The 13,313-nt window shown below is 40.7% G+C and overlaps 1 protein-coding gene across 2 annotated transcripts; it reads left to right on the plus strand.

Annotated features, from left to right (window-relative positions):
• Window positions 1–465: 465 nt before the first annotated feature.
• c3orf38.S (chromosome 3 open reading frame 38 S homeolog) lies at window positions 466–4,408 on the plus strand. 2 transcript variants are annotated; one of them, XM_041583233.1, is made up of 3 exons: window positions 466–736; window positions 1,570–1,799; window positions 3,726–4,404. In XM_041583233.1, exons 1-3 carry the CDS (start codon window positions 610–612, stop codon window positions 4,254–4,256), a joined length of 888 nt encoding a protein of 295 aa, XP_041439167.1. In that variant the 5' UTR covers window positions 466–609; the 3' UTR covers window positions 4,257–4,404.
• Window positions 4,409–13,313: the final 8,905 nt, after the last annotated feature.

The raw sequence follows: 13,313 nt of genomic DNA on the forward strand, positions 1-13,313 counted from the left end.
CTCCTATTCATATTCCAGGTCCTATTCAGACCAGTGCATGGTTGCCAGGGTAATTTCGGTCCTAGCAACCAGATTGTTGAAACTGGAGAGCTGCTGAATAAAAAGCTAAATAACTCAAAAAACACAAATAATAACAAATTAAAACAAATTGCAAATAGTCTCAGAATATCCCTCTCTACACCATACTAAAAGTTAATTCAAAGGTGAACATGGCACATGGCACTGTCCTGTAGGGTTGCCACTTTTCTTCCAGTTAAAGGTGCCCTTTATGATAAGTGATACGAGTGCCAGCCAGTGCCAGAGCTACACGTAACTCGCCTTCACAATGAAACCCCCATCCACTGCTCTGGCCATTACAAATAGCCTTAGCTAAGACTTGACTTTTGGTTCATAGATTTGACATCATCTAATTGGCTGCTGCAGCCCACTCGCTGCCTAGTAACGGTTGCTAGGGATGCGAGAATCGCTTTGCTTCCTGTGTCGTCAGCGGAAGTTCCTGTGGCTCTTGGCGGTGGAACGCAGAAGTGAAGTGGTTTGGTTACGTTTCCTGCCTCAGTAGAGGCGGCGTCATAGTTGTCGCAGGCCAATTGGCCTTTTGGCTTTCTGGCCATGGTGGGACTGAATGGCCGGGAGAAGGCGGGATGTCGGCAGCTGCTGGGAGAGATGGAGATCTCCGACCTCATGTCCCTGGCAGAGACCGTCACTAATCGAATGATCCGAGTGTTGAGCAGGGAAGGTGAGTGTTCAGAGGGGGTTGATGGAACCACCAGGGAGAAGGCTGGGATCTCATGGCAGAAGGCTTCCTACTGTGGTACTTTATCATGGCTGTCAGGGAATGCTGGGAGTTGTAGTACATCTATGTGAGGTGGAAGTGGAATTCAAGATCCCCATATAGGTTAATAATACATTTTTCCATTGGGGCATTAGTCTTGATCATTATAAAGGGGCCCCTGGGAAAAGTAGGAGTCTGGGCCCCTGGGAAAAGTAGGAGTCTGGGCCCCTGGGAAAAGTAGGAGTCTGGGCCCCTGGGAAAAGTAGGAGTCTGGGCCCCTGGGAAAAGTAGGAGTCTGGGCCCCTGGGAAAAGTAGGAGTCTGGGCCCCTGGGAAAAGTAGGAGTCTGGGCCCCTGGGAAAAGTAGGAGCCTGGGCCCCTGGGAAAAGTAGGAGCCTGGGCCCCTGGGAAAAGTAGGAGCCTGGGCCCCTGGGAAAAGTAGGAGCCTGGGCCCCTGGGAAAAGTAGGAGCCTGGGCCCCTGGGAAAAGTAGGAGCCTGGGCCCCTGGGAAAAGTAGGAGCCTGGGCCCCTGGGAAAAGTAGGAGCCTGGGCCCCTGGGAAAAGTAGCAGAGAGTGATATTCTGAGACCGTTTCAGTCAGTGACCCCCCCCCCCCCCCGTGTAAAAGCTGAAAGAAGTCAGAAAAATAAGTCAAATAATTCAAAAAACTATAATATAAAAAAAAAAGAAAAAATGAAGGCCAGTTGCTTAGAATTAGCAGTTATATAATAATCTACTAAAAGTTAACAGAAAGACAAACCACCCCTTTACCTTATGTTTTTTTTTTCTTTTGAAGAAGCGGTTGATGCGATATTAACGTACAGCGAGACTGCGGCTGAACTTCTGAGACGCAAGAAGGTTTACCGTGATCTCATATTTAAGTACCTGGCCTCCAAGAAAATACCCGTGTCCCCTTCTAGTGATAAAAATCAGCTCATCCAGCACACCCTGGAGTTCTGGAGAGAAACTGCTATAGAGAGTGTTCCCCCAGCACCCGAGAGTAGTAACGTAAATGAACAAAACTCACAGGTAAAGAATTATCTGTATTAGCGAATTAATGGTGGCCTTCCCCTATGGTTTCTGACTAATCATCTCACAATGAAACGGTCATGAGTGGACATTCTCATAAATGGCTGCCTACTTAGTCTTTCTGTTCATTGAGATCAACAAACCAAACAATTGGAACTGCACTTCCTCTTCACTTCCCCGTCTGCTGATTCATCATGCCCTCTGCTGGTAGAGTGCCCTCTCTGCTGGTAGAGTGCCCTCTCTGCTGGTAGAGTGCCCTCTCTGCTGGTAGAGTGCCCTCTCTGCTGGTAGAGTGCCCTCTCTGCTGGTAGAGTGCCCTCTCTGCTGGTAGAGTGCCCTCTCTGCTGGTAGAGTGCCCTCTCTGCTGGTAGAGTGCCCTCTCTGCTGGTAGAGTGCCCTCTCTGCTGGTAGAGTGCCCTCTCTGCTGGTAGAGTGCCCTCTCTGCTGGTAGAGTCCATTGGCAGACAACGTTTCCAAAGTCCGATCATCTGCCACAGGGTCACAGGATAGTCTGTCTAAAGACTAAACTAGAGTCCTGCACAGAACCAATTTGTTAAACCCGCAACCCGCATACATACCAGCTTGGACCCGCTACCCGACCCACAAGTACCTTATCTACAACCCGATCCGCGACCCGCTGACCATCAAGAAACAGGAAGTGCTGTCGTAAATCGGAAGTGACATCATTAGAAGTTGGCGTGATCAGAAAAAAGGAGTAAAACTCGCTATTGAGAAGATCCGCGTCCCGACCCGTGACCTGCAAACCGCCGAGCTGTGTCTATACCCGCTCCCGAAACTTCTACCCGACCCGCTGTATGACTCTAGGCTAAACTCCACAAACTCTTTTCTATGATGGTGTTGGATCGATAAAATACAACTGACAAGTCAAATGGTGTCATGGGTCAGAATATAATGGGACTAATGGGAAAAATCAGGGAAAAATCTGATGCATAAAATGCATGTAAAAGTTTCCATCCTACACAATATGACTTAAGGTAGGGAGATCCAAATTACGAAAAGATCCGTTATCTGAAAAACACCAGGTCCCGAGCATTCTGGATAACAGGTCCCATACCTGTATTCCCATTCCTCCTGCTATGCAAATACCATTGGCTCTACACAATAAACACATTATAGGATTCCAGGATCTGTTATCTGGAAAACCATTGTCCAGAAAGGAGCCCATATAATCAAATAATTCAAAAATGTTAAATTTTTTTTTTTCTTTTCTCTGTAACAGTACCTTTTACTTGATCCAAACTAAGATATAATTAATCCTTATTGGAGGTAAAACAACCCTGTTGGGTTTTTTAATGTTTAACTGATTTTTTAAGTAGACTTTGAGGGTTATTTATCAAGGTCTGAATTTATCACATTATTTCTAAGTTAGATATCTGAGCAACTCCGATTGCCTGAATGGACCTTATTTATGAAGAAAAAAGCCAGAAAAAATAGGGTCGGGTAAACTTCGGAGCTTTGCCGGAAAACTCTGTATTGTTCGTGGTTTCTGCGCAAAAAACTTAGAAAACTACGAAAAAAACGTAGTTTTCTGTGTTTTTTTCCACAGAAACCACAGACTCGTCTGTACGGACATCAGCGCAGCCACTGGGACCTTTGACTTATACTGGACCTCGAGAGCTCTTTGATGCCGGGGTTTTGGATTCGGATTGCCTCATTTTTTTTTTTTTTCTTCCGAAAACTACGAATTATTCGAAGTTCGGATATTCGGAGCTTGATAAATAACCCCCTTAAAGAATTAAGATCCAAATTATGAAGAGATCCCTTGTCCCAAAATCCCCAGGTCCCAAGCATTCTGGATAACAGGTCCCATACCTGCTTTTGCATCTGCTGGAGTTGTATTACTTAGTCGATAATCTGTGGGTGTGCTTTAGTTATTAATAATATGTGTTTTTATATCTATTGCAGGAGAAGAGCAATTCCACCTCACATCGCGCTTCACTGGACTGTCAAATGCTTGGGGAACATTTCTGCAGGTGGTTTTATGAACTCTTAAACTCACAGAATCCAGTACTTGGCCTTGAAAAGGGTGATTGGGGACCTCAGCACTTCTGGGAGAATGCCATGCTTAAATTTGCCTATAGTACAACACAAGACAATACAGAAGAGCACAATGGGGCCCAGATGACAAGCTTGCGCCTACTCGCACTCACTCGGGAGGAGAGACTGCTGTTCAACCCAAACATTGATACTGGGGGCTTGAAATGTGTCACTTCTCCACATGGTTTGGTGGTTGTAGCAGTGGCTGGTACAATCCACAGGGACAATCAATGTTTGGGCATATTTGAACAGCTCTTTGGACTAATCCGCTGCCCGGTTACTGACAGCTGGAAGATCAAAAATGTTAATCTGAAAATCTTGGGACAGAGCGCTGTGGGCTCAGTGCCGAGACCATCTATTCAGTATAAAACTAGCGATTTAGAAAACTTTTATAACTAACGGTTGCTTTCTTGGCCTTCTTAATATAGCAAAAATATTTAATATTGCCAGTCCAAAGATGATCTACATCAGGACAGAGATGCCGAATCTTGTAATATATCATTTCTTCTGTGACTACAGCTTCATTAAAGATAGCCTATTTTTTTAATGTGTTTAAATTGTGCTTTGCATGGATTATCACACTCTGGCCCTTTAAAAATCAGAATTTGACTATTTGCCGCCTAAAACCTGCCAATTTCATGTATAAGTCAATGGGAGTGGATCAGGGACCATTTGGATTCGATTTTTTTTTTTTTATTAAATAACCCCCCCAATCGAGTATATTCGAATTTAATAGAGTTTAAAAAAAACTCAGATGAATTTGAAATTCGACCCTTAATAAATGTGCCTCCGTGTGATGCATAAGGGGAACAATTGTGCAATTTTTTTTAAATTATTAATTATTTGCTTTTATATTTGGCTTCTTCTGCAAATCACCATGCTAATTTTTTTGGCAAATCACCAAGCAGAATTTTGGGGTCAGGTTTGTATTATTTATTTTTTTCCTTTATTCTCTGTGGGTTCAGCTTGCAATTTAATTTACATTCCAAAACCTTTAAAAAGACAGTTGCAAATGACCTTATATAAAATCTATAAGAATTAGATTAGATATTAGAAATGTCCATACTGTGGTGTCATCCATTTTCAGTACATTGGGCCCAGCACCCAAATACCCATTTTCTGTTGTCTCAATATGGATCTTTAGAGATTCGTTTTTTAGGTTCCCCACTTTTAGAACTGTCATTAGACTTTCTGCTTTTGTTAAAGTTAGTGTAAAATAGCCCTTTATTGGAACTGAAAATAAAAAATATGAAATAAGTCATATTGTTTAAAAATATTTATATTGTTTATATTTAAAAATATATGTTAAATTATTCATATTTACCCTAACTAATAATAGACAGGTGTTAAGTTATCCATGTGACCATAACTCATCGATTGTTAAAGGGGTGGTTCACCTTTCAGTTAACTTAGTATGTTATAAAAGGCCTGATTCTAAGCAACTTTTTAATTGTTTTTTTTTTGTAGTTTTTGAATTATTTGCCTTCCTGCTTTCAAATGGGGGGGGGGTCACCTGCCCCATCTAAAAACACAGATGCTTGTTAGGCTACAAATTGATGTCACTAACCACTTTTTATTACTCATCTTCCTATTCATGTCCTCTCCTATTTATATTCCAGTCTCTTATGTAAAGCAATGCATGGTTGCTCGGGTAATTTGGAAACACTTTCACTTTTTTGGGTGTTACTGTTTCTTTAAAAGATAGCTGTGAAGACATAACTCGCTTAGTTTGTACAGGGAAAATACATTAAAGGGATTCTGTTGTGATTTTTATAATGTATTTTTTATTTCTAAATTACTTTACACTGCAAATAATTCACTCTACCATATAAAATTTAATTCCTGAACCAGCAAGTGTATTTTTATTAGTTGTAATATTGGTGTGTAGGTGCATCTTGGGTTATTTTGCCTGGTCATGTGATTTCAGAAAGAGCCAGTCCTTAAGGATGGAACTGCTTTTTTGCAGGCTGTTGTTTATCATACTCAATGTAACTGAAGGTGACACAATGGGACTTGGCTTTTAGCATTGAGTGTTGTTCTTAGATCTACCAGGCAGCTGTAATCATGTTTTAGGGAGCTGCTATCTGATTATCTTCCCATTGTTCTGTTGTTTGGCTGCTGGGGAGGAAAGGGAGGGGGTGATATCACTCCAACTTGCAGTGCAGCAGTAAAGAGTGATTGAAGTTTATCAGAGCACAAGTCACATAACTTGGGGCAGCTGGGAAACTGACAATATGTCTAGCTTCATGTCCGATTTCAAAATTAAATATTAAAAAAAATCTGTTTGCTCTTTTGAGAAACATATTTCTGTGCAGGAGTCTGCTGGAGCAGCACTATTAACTGATGTATTTTGAAAACATTTTTTCCCATGACGGTATCCCATTAAAGTGACCAAGTGTTCCATTGTATAGTTATGCCTTTCACTCAGTACAAAGCCCTCAGCCCTGCCTTCCCCTGTATATTCAATAATTAAAGCACATGTTCCTTTAGCTTCTAAAACTTGTATTCAAACCGCCAAAAAAATGTGTCAAGACATATAAAACATGAATGTAGCCGTTTAGCCCTGTGATAATGATACAAACTATGGCCAACCCTACCTATTTGCTCGATATAATGCCCTCAGCCGCCCCCTGACCTATGGACTCCTACCATCACTCACATATTATATCTGATAATTAATGGCCAATGCACCCAAGTCACTTCTAAAAAAAACCTGTCATTAAAATAGATATTGAGGATATTTTCCCCATCTTAAAAAGCCGTATTTATAAGCGATAACCCTTTTAATTTGTTTGGTATAATTCTAAAATTGTATCATCTGCAAAAAAAAAAAATGCAATTATCTTTAACAGCACAACAACCCCAAACATCACGTGCCTAAGCCTGTTCGTACAACATTGTACTGAGTTCCAGTTGGTCATTATTATCATGTTATTATGACATCGCTAAGTTAGAATGTTTAGCATTTTAATCTGCTTATTTGGCTTTCAAAGTCTTCCAACCATTCCTCAACACCAGACACGTGTTATTCATTATTTAACCATTACAAATTATTTATGTGGTTACATTATTGTAAAGCGCTTGCCCCACTTGCTGGTGCTATGTAAATAAATGATAATGATGATTACACAGAAACTGTTTATCTTATCGCTAGCAGCGGACAGGACACCATCACATTTACCCATCAGAAATGATTGGGAGTATGTCCGCACTCTTCCTCAAAAAAGCCACCAAGATTGCATTGTCTGTCAAACGTTTCCAGTTGTTTTCTTTGTATCTTAGACAGTCTACTCATATAAAGTCAAAGCTAAACATCTCTGAGATATGCACCCTTCTTTAATTCATGGGTTAGTCCACAATCCTTTAAATTTCTTAAAGGGCATGTAAAGGCTAAAAAAATCTAATCCCATTTTTACTTTCTTTAATGAAAAAAAGAGACTTATCTCCAATATATTTTGATTAAAACACGTGTAAAGTTTTTATAAGAAACCTGACTGTATGCAGTGAAATTCTCCCTTCATTTACTGCTGTGGATAGGAATTGTCAGATGCTCCCTAACTGCTGAGCAGGGAAACAATCATACTTATGAACAGCAGGGGGAGCCCCCGCCTTACTTACCAGCCATGCAGAACTCAAGCAGCTTTGTTTGTTTCCCTGTAGAGCAGTCGGTGATTGTGTAGAGATTTGTATTGGATTTTATTTTTGCCTTTACATTCCCTTTACTGTTTCCAACTCCAGCTGCAGGGACAAAGATCATGGAGCCAGATTTAAACAGATAAACTGGGAATCTTTTTGGAGGATTATTTTGCTGCAGCCACTGTTTCTGCAGAGATGGAGAAAGTTTATATTAGGGTAGGACTACACGGGCGTTTGACGCGATCCAATGCATTTCGCAAAAACGCACGCGACAAGTCAGATGCATCAGAAATAAGGTAAGATATACAAATGTCGGATGCATGAGGCAGCACGTAGCGCTTGACAGTCGTGTCGCGTCTTATCAACGCTGCAACGCCATTCACTTACCTTATTTCCGTCACATCCAATTTGATGCCTGCGTTTTTGCACAGCTCGTCAGATCACATCGAAAACACCCATGTAGTCCTACCCTTATACAAACTTTCTCCAACTCTGCAAAACCAGTGGCTGCAGCAAAATAATCCTTCAAATGAATGCACTAATTCATGAATGAACGAGTGCAACTCCAGAAAAGCTCCAGAAAACTCCAATTGCAGCAAGAAATGCAGGTATTGCATCTGTGATCCCGAAGTCTTGGAGTTTTCGGGATAAGGTAGAGTGATCCAAAATAAAGCCAAAAAACTTCTACTACAAAACTTCTACAACCTTTAAAGAATTAAAGATACCAATGGTTTCTGACCATAGGTATCCCCCCTACATTTTTAATCTTTTGTTTTGTTTTAATTGCTTTAATTTTATGTATAATTCATTTATATGTACAGGATATTTATATTTTTTGCAGCATTTCATGGCAGAACTGTTTCTGGTCACTGGATGTAGATCGTGCTTTGAAAGACAGCCTTGCGGTGGGATAGAGCAGAGGCAGAGCTCTCCCTATAACACTGAGAGTGTTTTATATACAAAAATGTATTACGTTCACCATAATATTTAGCAGTGTTTAAAATCAGTTACTGAACTGTAAAATATTTAAATAGGACCCTGCATCACAAATCAGAAATCGTATTTTCAAATAGTTTCATCAAGTACATAAGGCACTCGTTATACTAAATCTCGCCCGTATTTACCTTTCTGATTGCTTAGAGGAATATTTCTAAAGTGATGTATTCTCTCGTTAAGGTGTTATCTAACGAAAACGCCCGCTTATTCCAGAACGTCTCCAGCCTTGAGTGATCGGTTACATTACAATATGATGTTCGCACATGGCAAAGGAATTAGAACTGTCTGAAAAAAATTAGCCAACCCAAGGAGGATGGGGGAGAAAATTTGGATCTTCACTGTAGCAACAGGGCAGAATCTTAACATCTGTTTCAGATCTGCTGGCATTCAAAACAAACAACCGGATTTTTTTCCTCCGTTTTAGTACGACCAGCAGATTTGTAATTAGAGAAAAAAGATAGTCACACATAACTTTCCCTTTGCTTGCCAAGAGGATTGAAACACATTCCCTATGGTAAAAAAAAATCCTCTCTCCCTGCATTTGTGGATTGTCTTAGATATTTTATAGCGGGAACACCCATGGGTGCTGCTAACACAAAATATCACAAATTATTACTAACTAGTGGTTTATGGGGTTATTTGAAGATCACAATATTAATTAGGGATGCACCGAATCCACAATTTTGGATTTGGCTGAACCCCCAAAATTTTTTGCGAAAGATTCTGCTGAATACTGAATCTGAATCCTAACTTGCATATCCAAATTAGGGGTGGGAATGGGAAAACATTTTTTGCTTCCTTGTTTTGTGACAAAAAGTCACGCGTTTCACCCCCCCTAATTTGCATATGCTAATTAGGATTCAGGTTCGGCTTGGCCTCGGCCGAATCCAAATTCTGCTGAAAAAGGGTGAATCCTGGCACAATGCCGAACTGAATCCTGGATTCAGTGCATCTCTATTATTAATCCCTTTTAGATGTATCAGAATCATCAAGACCATTTTAATGAGCCAGGAATATCTCCAGTGACAAAATGTAACCCTGTTACAGATCCACTAGGTGGCAGTATTCCATGGTCAAAAGTGAAAATGCCCCAAAATCACAATGTGGGCCATTAACCTGAAGGCTGAAAATATACAAACGCAACATTATCCTATTAAATCTTACCTGGCATGGACAGGGACTGAAGATCCTTACTGGGTACTCTCAGCCCCCTCACATCCGCTCTGTTCCCAGCTGTTATGCCTCTGAACATGGAGATGCATGGAAATCCACTCAATTGCTGGATTTCCAACACTTTTTTTATTTTAAAAATTTTGTACAAACTTCAGAATGTCAGGTGATTTGGACCCCATAAACCTCAAAATAAAGCTTTTGCCTAATGGAAAAAGATGTAATTCAAAGCAACTTTCCAATATTCATTGATCACAAACACATTTACGAATAACTTTAAACCCATTACAATTATTTAGTCAACGTAAACTGGAAAATCGTAAAATTGTCTATCAAAGGACCGCACAGCCAAAAGTTCAATCAAAGTCTGGGTGCCAGTCCGTTTTTGTTAACAATATAAAATTCTTCTGGTGACAGCACTCCGAGTAAAGTAAATAAGAAAACAAATTAAAAAAAAAAAAGAAAACAAAAAATTTATACTAAAGCAGGTTTATTGTATACAATATTGTATACAATAAACCTGCTTTAGTTTAACTTTTTTGTTTTCTTATTTACCTAACTCAGAGTGCTGTCACCCAGGGGGTGTTAACATTGGTTGGCAGGGGGGGTTAACATTGGTGGCCAGGGGAAGTTAACATTGGTGGCCAGGGGGGATGTTAACATTGGTGGCCAGGGGGGGTTAACATTGGTGGCCAGGGGGGATGTTAACATTGGTGGCCAGGGGGGGTTAACATTGGTGGCCAGGGGGGGTTAACATTGGTGGGCAGGGGGGGTTAACATTGGTGGCCAGTGGGACTTACCTGTCAAGTTCGCCGGGGCCCTTTCACGCAGTTTCTCCTTAGTGACGTCTTCTTCCTGGGCAGTGGCTTCTTCTTCAACTTTGGCGGCGGTGGATCCTCTCTTCAGACGGCGTCGGTGGATCCTCTCTTCAGACGCCGGCGGTGGATCCTCTTCAGACGCTGACAGTGGATCCTCTCTTCAGGCGGCGGTGGATCCTCTCTTCAGGCGGCGGTGGATCCTCTTCAGGCGGTGGTGGATCCTCTTCAGGCGGCGGTGGATCCTCTTCAGGCGGCGGTGGATCCTCTTCAGGCGGCGGTGGATCCTCTTCAGGTGGCAGGCGGCAGATCCTCTCTTCGGACAGGTAATTCCAGCAGCTAACGGTCCGTGGGGCACATGCGCAGTAGCGCAATTCCACGGACACAGGGACTGGACGCAGAGACACTTGGACTTTATTATATAAGGATATATACATTTTTATAGGTTTTACTGTGCATTTCTATTTTCATAAATAGGAAATACAGGTATGGAACCTGTTATATAGAATGCTCAGGACCTGTGGTTTTCCAGATAAGGGATCTTTATGTAATCTGGATCTTCATAACTTATGTCTACTAAAAAATGATGTAAGCACTAAATAAACCCAATAGGCTGGTTTTGCTTCCAATAAGGATTAATTATATCTTAGTTGGGATCAAGTACAAACTACTGTTTTATTATTACAGAGAAAAAGGAAATCATTTTTAAAAATTTGGATAAAATGGAGTCTATGATAGACTTTCCGTTATTCAGAGCCTTCTGGTTAACTGTTTTCTGGAGAACAGATCCCATATCTGTATAGTATAAAAGTTTACTGTTATTTATTGGGGCATGTTTATTAAGGTTTATTAAACTTTGCACATTGCAGAACAAATTCTGGCATAGAATTAACTAGGGATGCAACAAATTCAGGATTCCAAGAGCCTGGGCAAATTGAATCTAACCCATACTAAACACAAAAAACTTAACAATTTCCTGATTTTTCTGATTCAGTTTGGGATTCATATCCAGAGGGAAGGATTCAGATTTGGGGTGAATTCTGAATCAGGGTTCGGTGCATCCCTAAAATAAACATTTACTTACAAAGTCCTGCTGTTGTTATTCCATGCAAATGAATGTCACGCTCTGCAGTCACAATCATCACCATTAGAAAGGTCCAGTCTGTCTATTTATAAAGGTGCAAATGTTTTAATGATAATGATTCCTATATTTTACACCACTCAAGGTGGCAAAGAATTTCTGGTGTGAAAGTGGTGTAAAATGCTATGTAACATGCTTCTGGACAATGTATTGGAATAACTGGGGGATTGGCAGCTGTGCTCTCAATCTCAGCAGGGCACCCCCACTCCAGGTGTAGGAAATGAAGTCAATTAACAAGAGAGCTGAGAGAAAAGCAAACGAAGAGGCAGACCTTGCTGCCAGGTGCTCTTTATTGCACACAACATGTTTTGGCCAAGAGCCCTTTATCAAGTGTACAAATCATTGTGTGAACAGACTTTTTAAAGTGTAAAACAGGAAGTGAGGTCATAAAACATCGTATGTCAATCAACCGTGATAGGGTGCTGATGTCATCTTATTAAATGCTAATAAAAAACAATAGTCTTTTTGCATCATTCTGTAGTTCAACCGTGATACAGTGCTGATGTTATCATAATAAGTGCTCATAAAATCAATAATAAAAAGATATATAAATAGTACAAAAATCGTCCAAAAAATCTTTTTGCTTCATTCCAAAGTTGAAATAGGATCTGTTATTATAAAAAAAGAGGTTGAATTGATGGTCTCACAGTCAGCAGATAATGGTCTTATTCCAAATCATGTAAAAGATTTCCTGTGTAAAGAACTTCCGCGCATACCTGTGCTATATTTGTTACCGAAGATCCACAAGGCCTTAGAGAACCCGCCAGGCAGACCTAAAGGGGCCGATTCATTAACTTCGAGTGAAGGATTCGAAGGTAAAAAGCTTCGAATTTCGAAGTTTTTTTGGGCTACTTCGACCATCGAATGGGCTACTTAAACCTTCGACTACGACTATCGAAGGATTCGAAGTAAAAATCGTTTGACTATTCGACCATTCGATAGTCGAAGTACTGTCTCTTTAAAAAAAAATTCGACCCCCTAGTTCGGCAGCTAAAAGCTACCGAAGTCAATGTTAGCCTATGGGGAAGGTCCCCATAGGCTTTCCTAAGTTTTTTTGATCGAAGGATATTCCTTCGATCGTTGGATTTAAATCCTTCGAATCGTTCGATTAGAAGGATTTAATCGTTCGATCGAAGGAATAATCCTACGATCGTACTATCTGCGCTAAATCCTTCAACTTCGATATTCGAAGTCGAAGGATTTTAGTTCCTAGTCGAATATCGAGGGTTAATTAACCCTCGATATTCGACTGTTGATGAATCGGCCCCATAATGTCTGGAATAGATTCCGTACTTAAAACTCTCTCCAAGTTTGTGGATAGGTTTTTACAGCCCTTGGTTGCAAATATTCCTACTTGCTTAATTGATACCACAGATTTACTTTGTAAATTAAGGGACCTTGGGAAAATAAGTACCAATGCTAATCTGTATAGTATTGACATACAGAGCCTCTACACGTCTATCCCGCAAGAAGAGGGTATACGATATGTGGAGGAAGCACTATTAGAAACAAATGTCTCTCATCAATTACTGTACTTTATCATTGATTGTTTGTCGTTGGTTTTAAAGAAAAACTACTTTAGATTCTCTGGGGAATTTTATTGGCAAAGGCAGGGGACGTCGATGGGTGCAGCCGTCGCTCCATCATTTGCCAATGTCTTTGTCCACAGAATCGAAAAGCAATTGTTCCTGACAGTAC

The sequence above is a fragment of the Xenopus laevis genome, chromosome 2S, assembly GCF_017654675.1.
Source record: "Xenopus laevis strain J_2021 chromosome 2S, Xenopus_laevis_v10.1, whole genome shotgun sequence".
NCBI lineage: Eukaryota > Metazoa > Chordata > Amphibia > Anura > Pipidae > Xenopus > Xenopus laevis.